The sequence below is a fragment of the Chanodichthys erythropterus genome, chromosome 3, assembly GCF_024489055.1.
Source record: "Chanodichthys erythropterus isolate Z2021 chromosome 3, ASM2448905v1, whole genome shotgun sequence".
Taxonomy (NCBI): Eukaryota; Metazoa; Chordata; class Actinopteri; order Cypriniformes; family Xenocyprididae; genus Chanodichthys; species Chanodichthys erythropterus.
The window spans coordinates 8,293,172-8,319,641 of record NC_090223.1 but is presented as its reverse complement, the minus strand read 5'-3'; the positions used below and the strand labels follow the sequence as shown (position 1 = coordinate 8,319,641).

The 26,470-nt window shown below is 40.8% G+C and overlaps 2 protein-coding genes across 4 annotated transcripts; one reads left to right on the top strand and one right to left on the bottom strand.

Moving 5' to 3' along the window:
- Nucleotides 1-151: 151 nt before the first annotated feature.
- LOC137017019 (SLAM family member 5-like) lies at nucleotides 152-18,345 on the bottom strand. Its single transcript, XM_067380908.1, has 4 exons — nucleotides 18,192-18,345; nucleotides 17,679-17,996; nucleotides 7,907-8,182; nucleotides 152-2,181 (listed from the first exon to the last, which is right to left on the bottom strand). The coding sequence occupies exons 1-4, from the start codon at nucleotides 18,238-18,240 to the stop codon at nucleotides 2,024-2,026; spliced, it is 801 nt and encodes a 266-aa protein (XP_067237009.1). The 5' UTR covers nucleotides 18,241-18,345; the 3' UTR covers nucleotides 152-2,023.
- Nucleotides 18,346-18,463: 118 nt separating this feature from the next.
- Nucleotides 18,464-25,961, top strand: LOC137008327 (hepatic and glial cell adhesion molecule-like). Of its 3 annotated transcripts, XM_067370311.1 has the most exons (6): nucleotides 18,464-18,611; nucleotides 18,801-19,112; nucleotides 19,278-19,556; nucleotides 19,623-19,736; nucleotides 21,653-21,717; nucleotides 24,987-25,961. In XM_067370311.1, exons 1-6 carry the CDS (start codon nucleotides 18,575-18,577, stop codon nucleotides 25,035-25,037), a joined length of 858 nt encoding a protein of 285 aa, XP_067226412.1. In that variant the 5' UTR covers nucleotides 18,464-18,574; the 3' UTR covers nucleotides 25,038-25,961. The 3 variants fall into 3 exon arrangements, 2 of the variants coding, with proteins under 2 accessions (XP_067226412.1, XP_067226400.1); XR_010892791.1 differs by having other exon boundaries at nucleotides 19,623-21,717; XM_067370299.1 differs by lacking the exon at nucleotides 24,987-25,961 and having other exon boundaries at nucleotides 21,653-22,067.
- Nucleotides 25,962-26,470: the final 509 nt, after the last annotated feature.

Sequence of the window (26,470 nt, the reverse complement as noted above, 5' to 3'; positions counted from 1 at the left end):
TTTGCAATTCAATATGAATCCAATAAGTACATTGTACTTATTTTTTGATGTATAATATAAAGAAGGACCTAAACGGTAATATAAATAATTTCCACAGATATCCTTTCTATTTCATTATGTACTATACTTAAAAAAAACACATTTTCTCTGGTCACATTACATTCTGTATTTACTTACAACTGTTTTAAACAGACACTTTTATTCAGAAAATAAAATCTTCTATATGCCATTCATTGAGAAAACAAAAAGTTAAGACTTTAATCGATGAACATCTGAAGAAAGTCTTTGTAAAGGTGACAAACATTAATCTCATCATGTCTGTTGAAATTAAAAACTAAGAAGAAATAAAGATGCAAGCAGCAATTGGATTAAATGTTTTCTTTAACAAGCATGCAGCCACTTAGATCATAAAAGGAAAGATTGTTTACAGACAACACAAGACAATTTACAGACAATTTACTAGGAAATATATAGGCTATTTAACATTTATGGAGGCTGAGCCAAAAACCTAGGACATATTTGCGAAAGACGCTTTTTATATAATCTCCAATATTTAATGAATGATCTGATTGACAGCGGCGACAGAGGCAAAGTTGTTCAGAAAGAGGAGTTCTACCATGTGGTATGAATGTTGTGAGCGTGTGTGAAAAATTGTGTGATAAACAATCCCTTAAGCACCTAAAAAACATGAAGAAGGCATGAAACATGAAATTTAGCCAAGATGATCAAGTATGAATCCATCTTGAGCCAAGGATTTCAACAACATAAGACACTTGAGCCTGCGACTTTAGGAGTTCTGGGCAATTTTGATCACTGCCCAATCACTTTTAGGGGAGAATACTGATCCTCAGAAATTTACAATAGTACAGACGTGTGCTAATGTTCTAAAAATTAACTGACCACAGTCTTACCCCTGGTTTCACAGAGAGCTTAAGCTTGTCCTAGATTAAATGCATGTTTGAGCTTTTTTACTGAAAACAACTTGCACGGACATATTTTGAAATATACCAAGCCATTGTTTTTTTTCTCAAGATGCAAAGCAGTAATGTTTTTTCTAGGGTATGTTTATAAAAGCAACTTAAATACCCTAATTGAAATAAGGCTTAATCCTGGCTTAACTTAAGCACTGTTTGTGAAACTGGGCCCTATAGTTGCAAAGATAGCTCAAGTAAACATTAGTCTGTTGACTCTGTTCTTCAGCTTATTTTCCACTCATAGTCCTTCAGCTGATCATTGTTTAGTTCAGTCAGTGTTACTCTGAATCCCTCAAACAATGAAACTGCAGTTTAGTTCCTCTTAAACACTTGCCTAGAAGTTTCCAGTGTGCCTGAAATACTTGATTAGTTTTATTTTAATTTGAACTTGATGTGAGCAGTGGACCTCCAGCAACAAGTTTGGACACCTCTCGTTTACACTTTAGTGATTAACGCTATAGTTTAATGCTCTTCTGATAAAATAAACATTGATAAGCATTATTTCATGACACTGAGACTCTCAGGAACTAAAAGTGTCAAAAGCTGCAGTTACTTCTGCTTTTATGCATGTGAATGTGTGTGAGAGAGATGAAGAGTGAAAACCAGAGCAGAAACTGGCCACTGCATGGGAAGTATAGTTTTTAATACTGAACAATTACATTTGAATTAGCTTCTTTTATACTATTGTATACTATTCTTTTATTCTTTTACTATGAAATATAATGAGTGCTACAGGGTCTAAATCATCATCTGTGCTTGCTTGTGTTGTTCTGCCAAAAATTAGAGAAGACTGAGAAGGTAATTGAATTCTAATGAATCAATATGACCCAATACAGACCCTGCTGTAGCACCTACTAGTATCTATCTATCTATCTATCTATCTATCTATCTATCTATCTATCTATCTATCTATCTATCTATCTATCTATCTATCTATCTATCTATCTATCTATCTATCTATCTATCTATCTATCCATGAGTGCTATTTACTCAAAAGATTTCTTATAATATCTCTTGTCATTCAGAATCATCTCCATCTTCCTAAGAGATTAATCAGAGTTTGATGGATATTTCTGGACGCTCTTCTTCTGTTGAAGACTTCTGGATCTGATGTCATAAACCAGAACAGCCACAGTAGCCACGCCCACCAGAGCAGAGAGAGCCAATCGGATCACAGCTTCAGTAAAGCCACAACAGTGGATACGGTCTTGTAAGACAAGAAATTTTAAAATAGATATATTGTTTAGTTTGTGAGAAAAAAAATAAAATAAAAAAATTATATATATATATATATATATATATATACAACTAACAGCACTCCTACTGCCTTATCCATATGGCCTTATCACCATTTGTATCACTCCGCTTGAAGTGACCGTCATTGCGGCCGATCAAATCAACCGTAATTTTTACAAATACTACTATTTGTACCACAAACTGTAGTTTTAATAGTTTTTAAGGCGAGAATGTAGTTGTTTAGACCTGAAATATGTGACTCATATTTAATAACAGCGCCTATTTTACAATTTGTTTTGACGTTTTCGGAGATGCGATCTCGAGTGCGTCAGCGGCCGTTCAGTGCTTCTGTAACTGCCGAGAACAGCTTAGTCTCGGCCAGTGCTTCGAGGATTTGCCGCTGGCTCTTATAGTGGTTAAACATGAGACATAATTCAATTTGAGTACATAGAACGGGCAATCTTTGGTCTTATTAATCTATTATTTGTTACAGAGCAAGTCGAATTGTGCTATATTAAATTTGATAATAATAAACGTTACGTTACATCCTTATATAGCATATTGGCTACAGTTAGACGGGACATATCAGACTCTTCTCCGCTTTTCAAATACGTAAAACATTAAACTTTATAAACATATGGTTTTTTGAGTAAAGAAAACGCTTTACAATTTTTTTTTCCAAACATCAGATCTTTATTTACCTTTGCATTGCACAGAGGAGATGTCCAAACTGCGTGCGCACTGTATTCAGGAGGTGAGGCAGATTAATGAGGCTTGATTGACAGTTTGAGGATCCAATGGAGTTAGGAAGTTTTGTCACAAGCTCTTTAAAATCCTTTTCATTCGTTAAATATTTGTAAAACCCGCATACAAGCGTAAATGGTGACCTAATTTTTTACTGGTGCTTTATGTTTGACTGAACTGTACAATTGTGCTTATTTGTTGTTCTAAATATTATTGTCAATAAATATTATTTTATATAAATATGTCCATTAAGTAATATGGATTGAGTGAACATTACATTAATAAGCCATTAGATGGCGGCAACACTTTACAGGAGAATGAGTCAGTGATGCACAAGAGACTTTTAAATTGAAAGGAACTTTTGCAAAAGGAAGTTGTTTTAGCGCTGTGGTGTAATCTAATGTTACAGATCCCTTGTTCTCCTAGACTCCATTTCCCAAGATCCTCCTGTTCTCCTCACCTGCACTCACTTCCCTCGTCATCTCCCCATCATCACGGATCACCTGCACCTGGACTCTATTGTTAGCACTCCCTTTATATGACACTCACTCCCTTCACTCCTTGTCCGTTCTGAATGTTGTTTAATGTGTATGTTGGCGTTCCTTACCCTTTGTTACATTAAAGTATTATGTTATTGTGGAAATCCGCATCTGCCTCATCTCTACACCAGCATACCGTAACAGAAGAACGGACCCTAAACGACCGGATTTTCCACAAAAAAAAATGGAGACTTCCACCAGCTCCCTGGCTCCTGCTCCTCCAACGCCTCTCACTCTTCTGACAACCGGCGATCGCCTCATCGGGCTCCTACAGGTGGGTCGTTCGCTGGAGAGGTATGTGGAGGAGTTCGTGGAGCTTGCTTTCTTGTCTGACTGGCCTGATGCTCAGTTGATCTCCTTGTTTTTGGATGGATTGGATGACGACACTATCCGTTTTGATGAACCTGTTTTTTGTTTCTCCTTAAGCGATACTATCAATTTAATTTTGTGGTTGAATGGCTCCAAATTCTTAGTAGAAGAGGTTCAGGATCAGTGTTGTCGTCCGGTCCATCCAGAAACACGGTTGGCCGGGCCAGTCAGTCAACCTCCGGCTTCCTCCGCACACCTTTCCAGTGAACTCCCTGCCTGCCCCACACGGAACCTACAATCCTCAACTGGGTCCCGTAAGCGGAGGAGGAGGAAGCAAGCCGCTCCAGTGTCTCCAGAGCCCGCTCCAGTGTCTCCAGAGCCCGCTCCAGTGTCTCCAGAGCCCGCTCCAGTATCTCCAGAGCCCGCTCCAGTATCTCCAGAGCCCGCTCCAGTATCTCCAGAGCCCGCTCCAGTATCTCCAGAGCCCGCTCCAGTATCTCCAGAGCCCGCTCCAGTATCTCCAGAGCCCGCTCCAGTATCTCCAGAGTTCGCTCCCGTCCCTACGGGGATTCTAATTGTGTTTGAGGGCATGGATTGGCCCTCTGCTCCAGTCTCCGCCGCCGAGCCAAGTTCTCCAGTCTCCGCCGCCGAGCCAAGTTCTCCAGTCTCCGCCGCCGAGCCAAGTTCTCCAGTCTCCGCCGCCGAGCCAAGTTCTCCAGTCTCCGCCGCCGAGCCAAGTTCTCCAGTCTCCGCCGCCGAGCCAAGTTCTCCAGTCTCCGCCGCCGAGCCAAGTTCTCCAGTCTCCGCCGCCGAGCCAAGTTCTCCAGTCTCCGCCGCCGAGCAAAGTTCTCCAGTCTCCGCCGCCGAGCAAAGTTCTCCAGTCTCCGCCGCCGAGCAAAGTTCTCCAGTCTCCGCCGCCGAGCAAAGTTCTCCAGTCTCCGCCGCCGAGCAAAGTTCTCCAGTCTCCGCCGCCGAGCAAAGTTCTCCAGTCTCCGCCGCCGAGCAAAGTTCTCCAGTCTCCGCCGCCGAGCAAAGTTCTCCAGTCTCCGCCGCCGAGCAAAGTTCTCCAGTCTCCGCCGCCGAGCAAAGTTCTCCAGTCTCCGCCGCCGAGCAAAGTTCTCCAGTCTCCGCCGCCGAGCAAAGTTCTCCAGTCTCCGCCGCCGAGCAAAGTTCTCCAGTCTCCGCCGCCGAGCAAAGTTCTCCAGTCTCCGCCGCCGAGCAAAGTTCTCCAGTCTCCGCCGCCGAGCCAAGTTCTCCAGTCTCCGCCGCCGAGCAAAGTTCTCCAGTCTCCGCCGCCTACGAGCCCTCATCTCCAGCCGCCGCCTACGAGCCCTCAGCTCCAGCCGCCGCCTACGAGCCCTCAGCTCCAGCCGCCGCCTACGAGCCCTCAGCTCCAGCCGCCGCCTACGAGCCCTCAGCTCCAGCCGCCGCCTACGAGCCCTCAGCTCCAGCCGCCGCCTACGAGCCCTCAGCTCCAGCCGCCGCCTACGAGCCCTCAGCTCCAGCCGCCGCCTACGAGCCCTCAGCTCCAGCCGCCGCCTACGAGCCCTCAGCTCCAGCCGCCGCCTACGAGCCCTCAGCTCCAGCCGCCGCCTACGAGCCCTCAGCTCCAGCCGCCGCCTACGAGCCCTCAGCTCCAGCCGCCGCCGCCGAGCCAGCCGCTCCAGCCGCCGCCGCCGAACCAACTGCTCCTATGAACTGTGTTTTTGAACCCTCCAGCCCAAAGACTGTTTCCCCTCCCTGCCTCCCTCTCCCGCCTCCGTCCATATGTCTCAGCACTGTACCTCCACCTCAAGCCCCTTCGCCCAGATCTCCACCTCGGACCTCTGGGCGATTACCTACACCCTGGCTCCAACCTCCCTCGTCTCCACCATGGCCCATCAGTCCACTAGTCTCACCAGTCTCCATCCTGCCCCCGTTCACACCTTGTTCCTTCGTCGGCCTGCCCTCACTTCTGGACTGCACTCCTCCGTCTCTGCTCCGTCCCTCCGTCCCTCAGTTCCAGTTGGCCTCCGCACTCTCCCCGGTGTTCACTTTGTTGTATGTCGTCTGCCTTCTACTGCGGCCTTCTGGAGCCCCGGCTGCGCTTCGGTCGGCGGAGCCGTGGATTCCGCCATCTCCCGCTGGTCCTTCAGCGCCGCCTGGGCTCGACGGCTTCAAGGTTTCGGCCCCTGACCCTCCATGGCTGCCTTCGGCCCCTGACCCTCCATGGCTGCCTTCGGCCCCTGACCCTCCATGGCTGCCTTCGGCCCCTGACCCTCCATGGCTGCCTTCGGCCCCTGACCCGCCATGGCGTTTGAGCCCGCCCTGGAGACCTCCACTCCAGTCTGCTCTTCCCCCTGCTCCGGCTTGAGGTCTCCAGGGCGCCCACCCCCCTCCCGGTTGTTACATCTACGGCGCGAGGACGCGCCTACCGGGAGGGGGAGGTACTGTTACAGATCCCTTGTTCTCCTAGACTCCATTTCCCAAGATCCTCCTGTTCTCCTCACCTGCACTCACTTCCCTCGTCATCTCCCCATCATCACGGATCACCTGCACCTGGACTCTATTGTTAGCACTCCCTTTATATGACACTCACTCCCTTCACTCCTTGTCCGTTCTGAATGTTGTTTACCGTGTATGTTGGCGTTCCTTACCTTTGTTACATTAAAAGCATTATATTATTGTGGAAATCCGCATCTGCCTCATCTCTCTACCAGTACACGTAACATCTAATGGATGCTATGGAAAATTCCCAAACTGAAAAAAGGTCGCTTTCCTCAGCGGACATTCAAACGGACTTGTATAAAGGATATAATATTATGGACATCGACTTGAAGAATGAATGTAATGCAATAAACCAGACACAGGTAATAGCCTACTCTCTCTCTCTCTCTCTCTCTCTCTCTCTAATACTGTACAAAATTCAATGTGTTTCAATGAAGCGACTCGACGTTCCTTCGTTACTAGTTCTAAAGTGACATTTTAGAGTTAGTAACGGAGGCTTGGTTCAACTGACAACTTGAGTTTTGAAACGTTCCTTCGTTACTAGTTCTGAAGTGACATTTTAGAGTTAGTAACGGAGGCTTGGTTCAACTGACAACTTGAGTTTTGAAACGTTCCTTCGTTACTAGTTCTGAAGTGACATTTTAGAGTTAGTAACGGAGGCTTGGTTCAACTGACAACTTGAGTTTTGAAACGTTCCTTCGTTACTAGTTCTGAAGTGACGTTTTAGAGTTAGTAACGGAGGCTTGGTCCAACTGTCAAATTGAGATTTGAATCCGTGGCGGAAGGAAGTAGTGCTGCACAAAAGAGGGTTTTAAAGACACTCCGTTGTTGTTCTTATTTATTTACACACTCGTGCCGTCGAACTGTTGTATAAACGCAATATCACACTCGTAGCCGTGCGATATGGCTGTATATCAGCACGCTGTGATTACCTACTGACGAATCACAGCGTGCTGATATACAGCCATATCGCACGGCTACGAGTGTGATATTGCTCATATATATATATATATACACACTGCCCTCCAAAAGTTTGGAAACATCCCTGGCAAAGTGTGGTTTTGGACGATATCAGCATAATATCATTTTTGAGGCAAATGCATTACAGTAACTTCACATTATCAGTGAAGACCAGCAGTAATAATTTTTATTTTGATTACATAATAATGGTAATTTTAACATGTCAAAGTCAGACATGCCTCTTTGCCAGCTGTAACGCCTGGTTACTGGTTTAAACTTGGCCCAGGTTTGTAAAAGATTTTTGGGTCAGCACACCTTAATAGCTTATATCTATTATAGCTTGATCGCCATTTAAGTTTAGAATACAATGAACCAATTAGAGCCCAGTTTAGGTCAGACAAATGCTAATGGTGGATATTTTGATGAATCAAAGTTTTTTTCGATGTATAAACTGTTTATATAATAAAATATGTTTTCGTAGCTTGTGTTGTCCCTTATCAATGCAAAATTATCACAAATTAAAACAGATTCATGCCAATATTATCCAAAACCCCAATTTTTCAGGGTGTTTCCAAACTTTTGGAGGGCAGTGAATATATATATATATATATATATATATATATATATATATATATATCTTTATTGCTGCTGATATACCTGCACATGTGTGACAGAGTTGAGTGATGTTGAGATGTCTGGTCTGGTTTCTGATGGGATTGTTGATCACACAGCTGTAGGTGTTTTTATCCTGATATTCCACATCCAGAGGAAGATAGAGACTGATGCTGAGATCAGATGCACTGATGCTGGAGAATGAACTGTTTCCTTTGAACCAGGAGAGAGTCACATGACTCACATTCACAGCTGAACACACCAATGAACATGATGATGATGATGAACAGTCTCTGCTGATGACAGGAACAGGCAGACGAGCTGGAAAATATTGGTGAATAAAAGAATAAATTTAATTGAGTATGTAAAATAGCTGTGATTTGTCAGTGCATTGATATTTCTTGATTTAAAGAAACCATATTTATAAGTGCCATCCTTTCGATTGCATTTTGATTGAAGTGAAATAACTGAACCTAAACACAGGAGCCTGATAAAAACGATCATTTTATGAGAAAATTTCCGATGGCACAAGCCAAGTCTTGAAATGTTGTTTATTATCATGCTCAAAATAATTATTTTTTTATAACCAAAATAAAAGGGATGATAAAAAAATTCCATGTTATTTTTTTTTATTATTTAGTACTGTCTTGAATAAGATTGTTTACATAAAAATGTTGACGTAGACATAATATAAATAAAAAACTGAATTAAAAAAATTGACATTGTTCAAAAATGTACATATAAGTGGTTATTAATACTGTGTCATTACTGCAAAAAAATGTGTTGGATTTTCTTAAAATGTATATGCACCATTTTAGCATCACATTTTTAAGTAAATCAAACTTGAAGCAATTTTTTTATTCTGTTATACTTAAATATATTTGCTTACTCAACATTTTTTACTTAAAAACACCAGTTCAAACTACCAATTAATAGCAAGTTGTGTTAACATTTAAGCTTATTTACATAAAAAAAGACAGTTAATTGAATTGAAACAAGTTAAAAAATGTAATTTAAAACTTACTGTACTGCTCCAGAACATTAAATGTCTTAGAATAAGCACAAAACATACAATTTGTACAAAACAAAGAAATTTACTTTTGGACAGCATTCAACAAAAGGTTTCCACACAATTAGTACAGAAATAAAGCATTTTAGGGTTTTTGAGAGAATAGAGATTGAAATACTACTCTGGAAACAACAGCAACTTATATAGTCTGAAACCAAAAATCATGACTCTAGCACTTCTGAATAAAAACTGTGACAATTTGACAAAACGTCTTGGTTACGTATGTAACAATAGTTCCCTGAGAACAGGGAATGAGACTCTGCGTTCATGACGCACTGGGGAACATCCAGACATCCCAACCTGCAAAAAGTCATTTCAGGGAGGTATCCACCCCCCCAAAAAAAAAAAAAAAAAAAAAAAAAAAAAAAAAAAGAGGAAGGAGCTATAAGCTATAGGCATATGCAATTATTCATTAATTATGTTTAAATATGTAGATTACTTTTACTATTTATATAAGCTGCTTATACTATTTATGTAAACTGCTTTTATTTATTTTCCATTGCAACTTTAAACAGGTCTAAGGAGTTTGTTGTTTTCATGTAGCCTTGGCAACTAGCCTGAATAATATGCACATGAAATGAAACTTGTCAACTCACCTCACTGATAATTGATTGGTTGATTTGCCGAAAAGGGCCATTCGGGATGCTCTCTGTCTTACATGCGCTTCGCACACACACGCAAGGTCTCTCTCTCGCTCCCTCTCCCTCTCTGCCGTGCGCGCGCTGGTTTGAAACACAGTCTCTATGCGCGCTCTCGCTCGCTCGCTCTAGATTCCGGGAGATTTTAACTAATTTGCGGGCATCAGGGAGCCGCTATCAATATGCGGGAGACTCCCGGAACTTCCGGGAGACTTGGGATGTCTGAACATCACGCACGTCCTGATATTGCTGAGTTAGATGCGTTCCTGGGTCAACATATTTTGTTGATCCTGGAACAACATTCTAGTCTGAAAATTTAGTCTTAACCCTATTCCTACCCCTAAACCTAACCCTACCCATAAGTTATCCCAAAAATCAGAGGGAGATGATAGGTGAATAACACTGATGTAGAAGCACCAATTCATGATTTTAAGCCTAAACTTGACATAATCTGTAAACTTGTCCCTCAAATCTGATTGGTTGATTTGAATGTTGTTCCAGGATCAACAAAAATGTTGACCCAGGAACATGTTGAACTCAGCAATATCAGGTTATGCAGAACATCACACGTGACCCGGTGTCTAAAAAACTATCCAACAATCTCTATTGGCTGGCGACAGCCTATGACGTAATATGGCGTGACCTGGAAGTATAAAAGGGGTGCCTGGAGAAGCAGTCAGTATCTTATCGTTTTGAGGTACTGTTCTGCAGGCAGCCCAAAGCATGGCATGGCAACGCAGAGTATCGTTCCCTGTTCTCAGGGAACTATGGTTACATTTGTAACCTGAGACATTCCCTTTCGAAGGGAACTCAACTCTGCATTCATGACGCATTGGGGAACGAAATACCCATGCCGCCATGCCAAAGGAGAGTGCATGTTAATATGTCTAGACAAACGTCCAGCAGTTTCAAGAGAAATGCCAGAAGCAACTCACCCTCGGGTCACGCAAGGCTGTCAGTGACAGCATTCTCTATGCCCAACAGCCCAAGCTAAGCCTTAAAGAGGCTTCCCGCAGAAAGCCTACCAAGGCTGCTCAAAGCTTCTGGAACCAACATTTCCAAGAAAATGTGGTTTCTTAAAGGGAATGTGGCCAGAAAACCAAAGGGAGCCCCGGCCAGTCACTAGAGGAGAACGAAGTCAACCCTCATTGCCACCAGGGAGGCTGACCTAGTCTGAAGAAGGACAGACATAAGCTGTGTCCCAATTCAGGGGCCGCGCACTTCGAAGTGCATGAAAGGGGTGGGGTTTTGGAGTGGAGGGTTGCCAAGTCTGCACAACAAAACTATCCCAAAAGTAGTGTAATCACAGCACAAGTGTAAAAGTATCCCAATCCCAGACTTGGCAACAATGAGCTGAGCGTCGTTACATGGCTATCGGCTGTGTGACAGACAGCTGACAGTTGATGTTTATGTGTGCATTTTAAAGTTTTATGACTTTCTATTGGGTTCTGACACATTCACTGCCGATGACAACAGGACACTGAACCAAAATATGTATGGTTGAACTATGTAATGTTAGTTTTATATCGTTAGCAAGTTAACCTTGTTTGTTTTTATGTTAAATGAAATGTTAACTTGGAAAATATATACATTCATATTTATACATTTACTCTGTATTTAAGTCTGAATTTAAAGTACAGTACTTTAGAATTTTATTCAACTGCACTCCATCTCAGAGACAGATATTGCATTTATGAAAAACTGACGTTTGGACATCAGGGATATTACAGTTTGATTGGTGAAATCGGGGCATTGCTTACATTTATGTGAATTCACACCTGAACTCCTGTCGTCACTGGCGCGCAATGAACTGTGGGATATTGTAGACCGCGAAGTGTCTTGAGATCGACGCTTCATTCCACTGAGAAATGGAGAGGGTGCACTTGAAGTCGCTCTCTAATTACGTCAGCCCTCCTCGCGCCGCGGTGAATCGCACTTCAAAGGCCACATTTTCCCCCGTTTTCTCAAGAACAGAATACAGTGGATTAAAATGTGTCGATATAAATATCATTTAAATGTCATTTTGTCAATGAAACAGCCTAATTTCTCTACAATTTTTTTTTTTTTTTTTTTTTTGTAAATTTAAGTTAGCAAATGCATAAGTTGTGTACATATATTTGTAATGTAATTTATTTGGAAATGAGCCGGAGTAATTCTGTTAATTCTAATTTTTTTTTTTACATATGTTCACATGTGTAAATAAAAGAGAATTGTTCTGTTCATTGTTTACTTCTTTTTATTTATATGAAAAATTATATGTAGGCCTATAGCCTATATTTTTTTCATCACGTAAATTAAATGTTTTTACATTAAATACATCATTCTAAAGCTACATTAAAGTACCTTTTACAACTATACAACAGATCTTAGATTTAACATCAGAAAAATAGCATAACATTTTAAATCATCAGTATATAAAACAACAAAACATATTTGTGTACACTTTCATTCGGCTGAGCAGGGAGACGCTGGTGGAGCGTATTATATAAATATATAAAAATCTGAAATATTTGAACATACAAAACAGATCTATGGTCCATTCAAATTTTGTCTTGGTCATCATAGCTTTAAAATGCTTGCATGTTACAAATGCTCAGCAGGTATATTTTAAGATGTTAGTGCAAGTTTATTTTAGTTAAAAAAACTGACACAGTTATCATTTCATTCAACATAAAAAAACAAACAAGGTTAACTTGTTAACTATATAAAACTAACATTACATAGTTGAACCATATTTTGGTCCAGTGTCCCATCGTCGTCGACAGTGAACATGTCAAAACCCAGAAAGTCATAAAACTTTAAAATGCACACACAAACATCAACTGTCAGCTGTCTGTCACACAGCTGCTAACCATGACGCTCGGCTCATTGTTGCCAAGTCTGGGATTGGGATACTTTTACACTTGTGCTGTGATTACACTACTTTTCGGATGGCTTTGTTGTGCAGACCTGGCAACCCTCCACTCCAAAACCCCACCCCTTTCATGCACTTCGAAGTGCGTAGCCCCTGAATCGGGACACAGCTTATGTCTGGCCAACCCTGTCTGAATACAGAATCTCAACAACGCATCCTTCAGAGAAGAGAGCAAGTAAGAGTGACTGCGAAAGAGCAGTAAGCAACTCAAACTCACGCGTAGAGATGGGCATCCTGGAGAGCAGAATTTAGCTGAGTGCTATGAACGCTCGTATTGAGGGGAGTACAATCCGCTCTACCTAGGATCTACTCAACGCCTGACTATATGCACTGAGGAGGCTGTGCGCTAGGGAGCCCTGATACAGGGGAGCACAAACCAGCATGAGGCTGATCTCAATGGGAGACTTCCTAGAAGTCTTCAACCAATGATCAGCTTAGGAAGCCAAGCGCAATTACGCAAAAACAACCAAAAGGGGAAGTACGAAGCTCACCCAACAGATAAACCTTACTGTAGGCACATAATCATGGAGGCTGGGAAGGGGCCTACAACATGACTAAAGTTCTGCATAAAGAACTACATAACACACCAGAATACTCAATCACATAGTGGTATTCCACACCTGAAATTAAGCTTGCTGGGAGCAAGAATGACCACATGACTTAGTAACTGTGAGTGCCCACATAACAGTCCATCCAAAACAACCCAATGAGCAGTGACTCGGTAAAAGAACCTTTTTACTCTTCAAAGCAAGAGGAGTGCAGTGTATGTCATTAGCGCTAAAGAAGGCCCTGTGGGGCCTATAACCTCAGCCAGACATGTGGCATCAGCTCATGGCAGTGTTATCAAGCTCCAGGTGGGACAAATAATCGAACTGCAAAGGAGGTTAATAAGTCACCAAAGGCCCTGGCCAACCAGCGGCATATTATTCCCTTTACTCTAGTAAAGAAATATATCATAACACATGCCAGCATGTTCCAAAGGAGGCCCAGAGGGCGCGTCCTAAAAACACCAGCAGCTCTGCATACACAGCAGCTAGAGGAGCGTTCACTGCCGGACGTGATGACGTCAAACACTAACGTCATCGTCATCCAACAACTCATCCTTGTCAGCCCTGGGGAAGCCGAGAGAGAATACAACTCTCTCAAACTTCCCAACGAGCTCACCTGCAAGCCCTATGATTGCAGCCGCTGTTTGCCTAAGCACAAACGGGGCCAGAATCACCAGGCACAGATGCAGACACATCTTCCCTTGAGAAGAGTGCCGAATGAGAACGGAGAGTCCCGATAGAGAGACGCTCACAGTAAACAACAGACAAACACACAGACAGCGTCCTCAAGCACTGTCTATGCGTGCTCCTCTCCAGACAGAACACGGCCAGAAATGTGTATATCAAGTGTCAAAACCTGGGACACGGATGAACACACTCTCTTGAACGTTTGTAAGGCATATTAAAGAATCCCTTACCGGAGTGGACATAGTCGCAATCAGACAGAACAGACCCGAAAGACGAAAAAGATACTGACTGTTTCTCCAGGCGCTCCTTATATACTTCCGAGTTGCGCAATATTATGTCATAGGCTGTCGCCAGCCAATAGAGATTGGAGTAGTTGGATAGTTGGCTTTCAGACACCGGGTCACGTGTGACATTCCCCAATGCGTCATGAACGCAGAGTTGAGTTCCCATCATCCATGAATCCACCTTCATGACAATCCTCAGTGTGTGTGTTGTTCCAGTTCCTCAAGGTCACCATGACCATCCTAAAGAAAAGCATAGCAAATGTGTATTTACTTGCATTATTAAATGAGATATAATATTTTGAAATAAGAAAACATCTTTATATTTAATAAATAAATGTTAGTTTGTTTCATTTCTGTTTTATTTGGGGTGAAATTGATTTACTGCCATTATTAAGTTGATTATTGAGGTTTAAAGTAGGGATGTTAATTTACACAAATTCACATGATTGATCATCATTTAACTGAATGATCAATTAATCATTAACCTTGAAACTGCAGGAAGTGTCTACTTTTGCAGGAAGTAGAAAAAAAGAAGATTTTTTTTTTTTTTTACTCTAAATAACAGGCTAGTAAGATTGTAAAATTAATCAATGTGATTTACACTAATTTGCAAATAGGTTGTTTTGCTATTAAAAGTGTTCTTTTCATCACAAATGTGCATATTACAGAAAATTTGGAGAATACAAAAAAAAGTGTATTTTTAAAATTGTCAATCTTCCTGCCATCTTCAGTATTAAAAAGCATGCATTCGGGTGGCGATTTATTCATGGCGGAGGAGTGAGTTTTGTAGGAACATGCGCGCTGCTCACCCGGTCAGTCGCATGATTGTTTGCTGTAAATGAAGTGTTATATGCTTGGAATAATGAGAATAGTATCATATGCAGTGTAATAATATTCTGTTTATTATTTAAATATTTAAATCTCTTTGCTTTAAATCTCAAAAAAAAAACAAAAAAAAAAAAGATGCACTATAGCTAAAATGGTTTTCTCGGAGATCCACAATAATGGGTTTTTCATAACAACGCAGGAGATAAACCACATACACGTTAACACACATAAGCTTAACATAAGAACAGACAGGGAGTGAAGGGAGTGAGTCCATTATAAAGGCAGTGCTGATGAGGAAGTGCAGGTGATCAGTGATGATGGGGAGAAGACGAGGGGAAGTGAGTGCAGGTGTGGAGACAGGAGGATCTTGGGAAATGGAGTCCGGGAGACAAGGGATCTGTGACATTACCCCCCCCCCCCCCTCCCGGTAGGCGCGTCCTTGCGCCGTAGATAGAACAACCGGGAGGGAGGGTGGGTGCCCTGGACCTCATGCAGGTGCAGGGAGAGGAGTGGACTGGAGTGGAGGTCTCCAGGGCGGATCCATGTGCCATGGCGGGGCAGGCCATGGCGGGTCAGGGGCCTCGGCAGGCCATGGCGGGTCGGGACTAGGGCTCGCAGAGGGCTCGGCGGCGGCTGCTGGAGCAGAGGGCTCGGCGGCGGCGGCGGCTGGGACTGGAGATACTGGCTCGTTGGCATCTACTAGAGCTCTGGCAGGGACGGTACCATTGAAGCGGTATTTGCAGGGTTCCGGGGTGTGGTGAGTTGGTGATGCCTGGTGAGTCTCTGATGGGGCTGGACAAGGAACACGATGACTCTCTTTTACTATATCAACTTCGAAATTGGAACCATTTAAAAAGAGAATCAAATTTATGGAGTCGACTAGGGAGAAATTACAGGCAGGTTTGCAATAGCGAATCATGTCCTTGTCCAGTCCCACCAGAAAAACAGCATTGAGGCAGGCATCAGTCCAACCCACCGAAAAGGAGACCTCCAGAAATTCCTCCACATACCTCTCCAACGGTCCGCCCTTCTGCCGCAGTTGGCAAAGCCGGTCCTCAGCAGTCCTCAGCCGTTGGGGGTACAGGGACCAGGAATAAACCCATAATACCTCTTGTGGATGTCCAGCAGTATTGGTCTGTTCTTCTGTAACATGTGCTGTATGCTGGAGAGATGAGGCGTAAACGGAGATCCACAATAATGGGTTTTTAATAACAACGCAGGAGATAAACCACATACACGTTAACACACATAAGCTTAACATAAGAACAGACAGGGAGTGAAGGGAGTGAGTCCATTATAAAGGCAGTGCTGATGAGGAAGTCCAGGTGATCAGTGATGATGGGGAGAAGACGAGGGAAGTGAGTGTAGGTGTGGAGACAGGAGGATCTTGGGAAATGGAGTCCGGGAGACAAGGGATCTGTGACAGTTATGTACTTTTTTCTCTTTTCTGGAAAATTGCGAGTTTATCTCATAATTCTGCCTTTTTTCCTCAAAAAGTTTTCTAACTTCTTTTCTCAATATTGCAAGTTTATATCACATTTTTGAATTTACAACTCGCAATTTCAACTTTATATCACGCAATTCTGTGAAAAATGTCAGAATTATAAGATAAAAACTTGCATTTACCTTGTACCTTGTGTTGCATTCTTATTAGTATTCCAAAGTATTCTAAAAAAATTAAGTTACAAAACTTGGGTAATCTAACGAAATACTTTACAAATTATTTTTTAAAGCATTTTGTGATCTGTATAGTGAAATACATTTTAAAAGGAACCTTCCCAACCCTGGTTAGTTTTTTATCTAATGCAATCTTCATGAATACATGCAAACACTTTGCATTTAAGCACTCAACAATCTGTTCAGTGGAAGCGTGCACATCTATAAAATACACTTGTGTGCAAACCGGTTTCTTGATTCATGTGCAATATACTTACATGTACAAAATCAATCTAAATATAAAGCTAGTTGCAAAGTATTCATAAATAACACGTTTTTGATTGTTGAAGAAATCATAACAGTTCAAAATAATTAATAAATCCCCATGACTACAAAAATAAATAAACAACTGGACATTAGACAACACACTTATTTTTATTTAGTTAATATAAAAATAAACTTTAGCTTACCTCCTTTCACAATCTTCACCACATCACGCCTCAGAAAACGCAGTATTGTGCTTCCAGTTAAGGAATAAACCCATCTAACAAATAAATGTGTTTTAATTAATGTTTAAAAAGTCAAAATCTAATGTTTTACTTTGTTAATATAAAAATAAGATTTAGCTTACCTCCTTTCACCATCTTCACCACATCACGCCTCAGAAAACGTTGTATTGTGCTTGCAGTTAAGAAGCGCACTAACACAAACAAGTGTTTATGAATGTTTAAAAAGTCAAGCTCTAATATTTTACTTATTTTCTTTATAGACAGCTTGACACAGTTCACCACATCACTTCAAAATGGCTCCAGCTTCACTCATTGGCTGGATATAAAATTTGCATATCATGCAGCTCACAAATAAGTCATTTTAAGTTAGATTTGATGTTACTTATGCTTTTTCATTTACTTTATGTATACAATTATGTTCACCTTTTAGTTTACATTTTTCTTTTGCACACACTATGTTATGAATGTACTTTTTTTTTTTTTTTTAGTTTAATGTATTTATCTTTATAAATAATGGATGTTGAGCTAAGGAATCATTGATCCACGGGTGTTTTTTGTTTGTTTGTTTGTTTATTTGTTTGTTTGTTTGTTTGTTTGATAATAAAAATAACATGCATTTTGTTTCTGCAGGGTTCATGTAAACTTGACTTAGACTGTATATAAAATAACTAATTCTCTCCTCACCATAGACAGTAAGTTTGAACTTGTTGAACGCGTTTCTTTTGTTGCTGGAGACTGTATAAAGTCCAGAGTCTGTGGTTCTGCTGTTGATGATGGTCAGAGATCCAGTCTGATGATCCAGTTTCAGTCTGTCTCTGAATCTCCCTTCAGCACTTTCAACATAAAACTTGCTCTTGTTGTTCTTTACACTAGCTATGAGAATGTCTCCAAACTTCCACTCGATCTCTTCATCTCTGTGTATTTGAGTGAAACTAGAGTTCAGAGAGACTGATTCTCCCTCAGTCACTGACTCTGACTTCACTGCATCAGCAACAAACACACCTGAACACAAACACACATACTCGAGAGTCAACAGATTTACAGTTTTTGTCCATTTAAAACTATCCTCTTCATTTTTCACAGAAGTATTTCTGAAGGTTAAGTCTGATAAAACATGAAAATATTAGAGTAAAATGAATAAAGATGGATGTGGAGAAATGATAATATAAATTAAACTGTAGCTATAAAAATACTCACCAGTCAGACTCCAGGAGAACAACCAGAAGAAAATAAACGTATCAAACATTTTTAACTGTTTCAGAAATGTTATAATAATCAAGTCCTGCACTCTTGCGAATGTCGATTGTTCTGTCAGTGTGTAATGAAGATTTTCAGAGAAATCCAGCAGTTAAACTCGTCCAGTAGCTCCTCCCACACATTCCAATCATATTATTAGAAATAGTTCCCATTCTCTCCTTTCTGTAGCTCATTTTGAGAAGGCATGGCAGTATCTGAAGGAGGAGTTTCGTTTCACTGAACCTCTTTACAACAGACCCGCAGATTCATTCGCTTTAAGAAACATTTTCACGAGTGTCAGGATACGACTATTATCACAGCTCTGTTTCAAACTATTTCAGAAAATGTTTGTTTTCATCTGTTTGTGCTTGTGTCAGGCTGGTGAGTATTTTTATAGTCTCACTTCAGTTTATTTGATCATTTAAACACATTATTCCATCATTCATTAATATTTTCCAGTTGTATAACATTAATATCGTCAGATATTGTTGTTGATGCTGCTCCTTTCATTTACTGTATATTGAAATGAGTGAAGAATTAATTTGAGTGATTATGTGTGTTTGTGTTCAGGTGTGTTTGTTGCTGATGCAGTGAAGTCAGAGTCAGTGACTGAGGGAGAATCAGTCTCTCTGAACTCTAGTTTCACTCAAATACACAGAGATGAAGAGATCGAGTGGAAGTTTAGAAACATTCTCATAGCTAGTGTAATGAACAACAAGAGCAGGTTTTATGCTGAAACTGCTGAAGGGAGATTCAGAGACAGACTGAAACTGGATCATCAGACTGGATCTCTGACCATCATCAACAGCAGAACCACAGACTCTGGACTTTATACAGTCTCCAGAGACACAACGATCAACACGATCAATCTCACTGTCTATGGTGAGGAGAGAATTACTATCCTGTTACATCTGTGGACTAAATTCACCAGATAATGTTACTGAGAATATGATAAAATGATGGAGAATTCTGTGATGATGCTGATCATTTTATCCAGAAGATCACAGTGATTTCTACTGAATCTGATTCATTCTGTCATGTTTTCAGCTCGTCTGCCTGTTCCTGTCATCAGCAGTAACTCTTCATCTTCATCATCATCATGTTCATTGGTGTGTTCAGCTGTGAATGTGAGTCATGTGACTCTCTCCTGGTTCAAAGGAAACAGTGTATTCTCCAGCATCAGAGTGTCTGATCTCAGCAGCCGGTCTGATCTTCTTCTCCATCTGGAGTGTGTGGATGATTCCTACAGCTGTGTGCTGAACAATCCCATCAGAAACCAGACTCAACACCTCAACAACACTCAGCTCTGTCACACATGTGCTGCAGGTACTTCACTGATGATATCTGGTGTTTCTGCACACATTGATCTGGACTGATGACCGTCTCTTTCAGTCTCTCGGACAGTGCTGATCTCTGCTGCTGCTGCTGCTGCTGGATCTCTGTTGATTGTTGCTGCTGTCGGGATCTTCTGCATCTGCAGGAAACACAGAAACACACACAGAGAAGGCAAGTGTTTACTGTATGTATATAGTGGTGTGAAAATGTGCTTGCCCCCATCGTGGTTTTTTGCATGTTTGTCACACTTTAATGTTTCAGATCATCAAACAAATTTAAATATGAATCAAATATAACACAAGTAAACACAACATGCAGTTTTTAAATGAAGGTTTTTATTATGAAGGGAAAACAAAATCCCAACCCACATGGCCCTGTGTGAAAAAGTGTTAGGTGCTAAACCTAATAACTGGTTGGGCCACCCTTAGCAGCAACAACTGCAATCAAGCGTTTGCGATAACTTGCCATGAGTCTGTTCCTGTTACAACAGAGACAGCTCGGAGACAGATGTAAAAGCAAGTATGGTATATTTATTGATTTCAGCAGAGCAATGGTGAGTATATGGCAATTTGAAGTAGAAGAATGGATGATGGAATAATGATACTGTCCTTTTGTTGATTGTAGAATATGGAGAGATGAACACGCTGGAGACTGGAGATGAGGAACACTCACACACAGTTGGAGAAGCACACGAGGAATACAGTAGACACTGGAGACACTGGAGACGTTGGAAGCAGGTAAGTAGTAAGTAGGAGTCCTTGAGGTAAGTACACATTAGATAATAGTACAAACAAGACCGGATAGTGACTGTGTGTGAGTGTGGGGTTTTTAAGGTGGTGGTGATTTGCGGAGTTGACGATGTGCAGGTGGCGGTGATTAGTAGTCCGGTGATTGAGTGTGTGAGTATTGGAGGGAGGTGGAACCTGACGTGCCTGTGACAGTTCCAGTGCTGTGAATGAATTTTGGCCCACTCATCTTTGCAGAATTGTGGTAATTCAGCCACATTTGGATTTTGAGCATGAACTGCCTTTTTAAGGTCATGCCACAGCATCTCAATAGGATTGAGGTCAGGGCTTTGACTAGGCCACTCCAAAGTATTTTTTGGTAGACAGCAGAATTCATGGCTCCATTTATCACAGCAAGTCTTCCAGGTCCTGAAGCAGCAAAACAGCCCCAGACCATCACACTACCACCACCATATTTTACTGTTGGTATGATGTTCTTTTTCTTAAATGCTGTGTTACTTTTACGCCAGACACAATGGGACACACACCCTTCAAAAAGTTCAACTTTTGTCTTGTCAGTCCACAGAGTATTTTCCCAAAAGGGGAAAAAAACTCAGTAACAGTCTTTGGTTTCTCAGTCGACGAAAAAATCCTCTCTATCACCTTTAACTGAGGCAAGTGAGGCCTGCAGTTCTTTGGATGTTGTTGTGGGGTCTTTTGTGACCTCTTGGATGAGTCGTCGCTGCGCTCTTGGGGTAATTTGTCAGCCTGCCACTCCTGGGAAGGTTCACCACTGTTCCATGTTTTTGCCATAAGGGGATAATGGCTCTCACTGTGGTTCGCTGGAGTCCCAAAGCTTTAGAAATGGCCCTTACAACCTTTTCCAGACTGATAGATCTCAATTACTTTCTTTCTCTTTTGTTCCTGAATTTCTTTAGATCTCAACATGATGTGTAGCTTTTGAGGATCTTTTGGTCTACATAATTTTGTCAGGCAGGGCCGATTTAAGTGATTTCTTGATTGGGAACAGATGTGGCAATCAAGGAGTGATAAAACCACAGTTAAGTTATGTCATCGGGGGGCAAGCACTTTTTCACACAGGGCCATGTGGGTTTGGATTTTGTTTTCCCTTCATAATAAAAACCTTAATTTAAAAAAATTGCATGTTGTGTTTACTAGTGTTATCTTTGATTCATATTTAAATTTGTTTAATGATCTGAAACATTAAAGTGTGACAAACATGCAAAAAAAATAAAAAATTCAGGAAGGGGGAAAGCACTTTTTCACACCACTGTATGTGTGTATGTATATAATTCTCAAACATCATTTCACTGTTTGTTTCTGTCATTATTGTTGAAACAGAGACTCGAGCAGAAGAAATCACTTACGCTGATCCCACATTCTACAAAAGAAACAGAAATAAATCAGTAAGATCTTTGATTTCAGTGTATGGTGTGTGTCTGTGTTGTTTCAGTCTGATTTTAGTGTGTGTGTGTGTGTGTGTGTGTGTGTGTGTGTGTGTGTGTTTAATGATCTACACACAGCAGCACAACATATATTGATAAAGCAGTAGATGTGTTTGTGGATTTACCTTCATTTAGACACACAAACATTAGTCCGCTGACACACAACTTTAAAATACAGCAGTGAATCCTCGAAATCAGGCTTTCCAAACTTTTAGAAGTGGATCCTGAAATATGAGGGAATAAGGACCAACATCCTGAAATTTAAAATGCATCTGCCCATTTAATATACTGGAAAATGTAGTCTGAAGTTACATTATTTTCTAGTCACTATAATACTGATAAATGTATTTATTTATTTATTTAAATATAAATGTTATTTATTATAAACATTATAATATAATTATATTTTTTATAATATATTTAATAGACTAATAACTTATAATTTTATTGTAATACCATTTTTATTTATTTATTTATTTTAATATAATTTATTGACTTTTTTAGTTTTCTGTAGATTTTATTCTTTTTTGTTGTTTTAATTCTTTTACAGTTTTTGAGTAAACTTTATTTACTCATTTTAATCTAATTTATTTAGATCTGTAAGCAAGCATCAATGCCTTGAATTTGATGCAAGCAGCAAGTAATAGCCAGTGCAGAGAGTTGAAGAGAGGTGTGACGTGGACTCTTTTGGGCTCATTAAAGACGAGACGTTGTCTTTGCAATGTGGTCTTTGAAGGTCAGCTGGTCATCAAAGAAAATAGAAGTGAACTTATGGGTATTCTGATATTTTACTAGTTAAAGGTTAATAATCTGGTGTGTTCCAAAACAATGACAAAATTCACATTTAGGGGATATAAGCATTCAAAACATATAGTCTGGCTTATGGTAAATGGATCATAAATTTGTGTCTTGTCCCGCCGCTGGCTCTCCGGAGTCCAGCGGTACCCACTTTTTCACAAAAAGAGCAGTCCTCCAGGTCCCAAGAGGGCACGGCTGTCAGTGTGCAAGGCCCTGCCTCTCCACTCTCAGCCCCCTCTCATGCCAGCAGGTCCCAGTGTGTTGGTTGAAGCCACCTCCCATGTGCCATCTCCCATACACACTGCTACCTCACAGAGTCTGACCCCACTTTGGGCCGCTATACCATCCGAGTCGGGTCCCAGCACTCTGCTTCACTGCCCCATGCATGGTACGTCTATGGTGCCTTTGGGCCCGCTGGCTCGGTGTCTGGAAACCTGGCTAGCGCTTCCCAGCCCGCCCCGCTGGCTCATTCGTACCATCAGACTCGGCTATGTGATTCAGTTCGCCTGGCCTCCCCCGTTGTTCAGTGGTGTCCATTACACTCACGTGTCCCTGGACAATACACCATTTCTACAGGTGGAGATTGCTGTCCTCCTGGTGAAGGATGCAATCGAGCCGGTCCCTCCAGCCGATATGAAGTCGAGGTTTTACAGCCCCTACTTCATTGTACTCAAGAAGGGCGGTGGTCTACGGCCAATCCTGGATCTGCATGTCCTGAATCAGTCCCTTCACAGGCTGCCGTTCAAGATGCTTACACAGAAGCACATTTTCGAATGCATCCATCCCCAGGATTGGTTTGCAGCGATCAACCTGAAGGATGTGTACTTTCATGTCTCGGTTCTGCCTCGACACAGACCCTTTCTACGGTTTGTGTTCGAGGGTCGGGCATATCAGTACAAAATCCTGCACTTCGGGCTGGCCCTGTCGCCTTGTGTCTTTACGAAGGTTGCGGAGGCAGCCATTGTTCCGCTCAAGGAACAAGGCGTTCGCATTCTCAACTACGTCGATGAATGGTTCATTCTGGCCAGCTCGCAGGAGCAGTTATGCGAACACAGGGACATAGTGTTAGCTCACCTCAGCCGGTTGGGTCTTCGGGTCAACTAGGACAAGAGCAAACTCACCCCCGGGCAGAGGATCTCTTATCTCAGGTGGGGAGCCATGTACAATGGTCATGCAGTATCAGGTCTGTGGGTGGGGTCTCAACTGAATTGGCATATTAATTGCATCGAGTTGCCAGCTCCGACAGCACTGTAGCCATTGCGTACATCAACCATCAGGTTTCTTACAAACGTTATTAACGTGGCTATAATTCTGGATGCTTGAACATGTTGAAATTGCAGCTTTGCAGAAAAATTACTTAATCACGCAGCATAGTTGTGTATCACGGCTACTATCAAGGCTGAGACCACAATTGAGCTGTTCAATTATATAGGTTTTACTGACACCAATAACAATTTTATGACAACTACTCTTTTGTCTAAATTACAGTCTTTGTGGATGTGGTTGTAGTTATTAGCTGGCTAATAACAAGAAGCTTTGAGTGAGACCTATAGTTACAGTTTAGCTGCTACCAGCAATTTTACATCAGTGGGAAAGGCAGAATTGCTCTTTCTTTTCAATATAACTTAAGTTGCACATGATTTTCAATTGGTTTAGTTGAACCCTGAAGAAGTTAAAATAAACATGTAATAATTCAAATTATTTTATTATAAAAGTAATATTCATATTATAAAAGTGGATATATATATATATATATATATATATATATATATATATATATATATATAATATCCACTTTCCACTTATCCATCATGTTGCCATTCTGTACACTGAGTTTTAGTAGCCTATATATTGATTTAACATAAATAACTTGTGCCTGTGTATATTCATTGCACCTATCTGTTCTGCTCAATGTTTGTTATTTTCATATGGAAGTCCATGGTTATAAATATTCATAAGTATGCAGTATCATAAGTACATCTCTGACGTTTATAACAAATCAAACAGTGTGAAAATTGGTAGAAAATTGAGCTAGTTATGGTTATTTAAAAAGTACATGCACCATTAAAACACAATGTTACGAGTGAGCGAGCTGACTGTGACAAGATGGCCGCCAGGTGCGGACGTGACATCTAGCCTAACATTTAGAGTATAGGCCAAATATAGGTCAGTATAAGTCAAGTGTACTTTAATGTTATTTTAAGAATATTTCTGAGAAGTACATACTTTAAAATAAGTATACTAATAGCACACATGAATAAACTTCTTTTTCATAAGGATATCCTGCATTCTCCAAAAAAACTTGGGACCCGTTGTGAGGAAATTGCTGACAAAAGTATTTCTGCTGTATTTCCTGTGCTTGTGGAAAGAGGATGGATAGATGTGCCAATAATGTGATGAACACATTGATGAACTTTTGTGTTTTCTTTCAGAGAGCTACAGAGGAGGATCATGTGATATACGCAGGAGTCTCGAGATGTTGATCAGATCTTGATCATTTGCAAGATTTCCCAATAAGTTTGAAGTTATACATAATACCGGCCCCTGCAGAGAGCTTTACTTAATGAATTTTAATGAAGTAATATTTTTAAAAGCGATATAAAAAATGAATCTGAGTTAAACCTGTGGTGGAGAGGAAAAATTTGTTTTAGCCATGGCACAAATATCAGTGCAGGTGTAGCGATTTTGTTTTCAGCTCACCTTGATGTTAATATTTTATCAGAAATGGAAATAGAGAAAGGACGTATTATGATGGTGAATGCTATGATTAAAAATCTGTTATTTGTTTTTATAAATATATGCTCCAAACAAAGGGTCAGTTAGAATCATAATATTTAGAAAATTATGAGAATTTTTAAAAAGTTATACTTTGGAAGGTATATTAATCATTGGAGGGGATTGGAATTGTACTTTTAATTTTCTTTTAGATAGGAATAATGAGGAACCACATCCTGTATCAGCTTCTTTCTTAAAAAGCTTTACAATTCAGAATGATTTGGTAGATGTATGGAGAGATATGAATAAAGAGATTAACCAATATACATGGACAAAAGTTTCACAAGGAATGATAAAGACTTGACAGGTTTTATGTCAAACGTACTGAAAATAATAGAATAATGGGGTGTAATATTTTTCCATGTTGTTTATCAGATCACCATTTTATTACAGTAAATATTGTTTTGACACAATCTAAATTTAAAAGTCCTTATTGGAAATTTAATATTGCATTGTTGAAAGAAAAAGATTTTTATGAGAAATTTGAATTGTTTTGGAATTAATGGGGTTCTAAGAAAAATGAATTTGATAATTTGATACAGTGGTGGGAAATAGGAAAGACACAAATACAAATTTTTTTGTCAGCAGTATACATGTTTCGTCAGTAAAGCCGGTTCCCTGATTACCACTAAATTGCCATCACCTGCTTTCAAATGGAGCGGCAACCATAGATCACTGACAAGCTACGCAATATCACGTTCATTATCGAAGATGAATCACCTTCGATAATGAACGCGATATTGCGTGGCTTGTCAGTGAACTACGGCTCTGTCTATTAAATGCCGCTCCATTTGAAAGCAGGTGATGGCAATTTAGCGGTAATCAGGGAACCTGCTTTACTGACGAAATGCGCGTGACAATCGCATGCGATATATCGCCCAGCCCTACTCCCACTGCTTATTTTTTTAATTTAGAAAAAGTGTCAAAACAACAAAATGAAATGTATTGTTTGACAACACCTGATGGACACATGACTTCTGATGTAAGACAAATGAGAAAGATTGCAGTGGACTTTTATTCAGAAACTGATACTGAATGTGCTTCACAGCTGTTGCAACAGCTGCCTTACTAAAACACAGAGTAAGAATTTTTCAACAGTTCTTTTTCATTTGAGGAGTTAACTGATGCTGTTAAACAGATG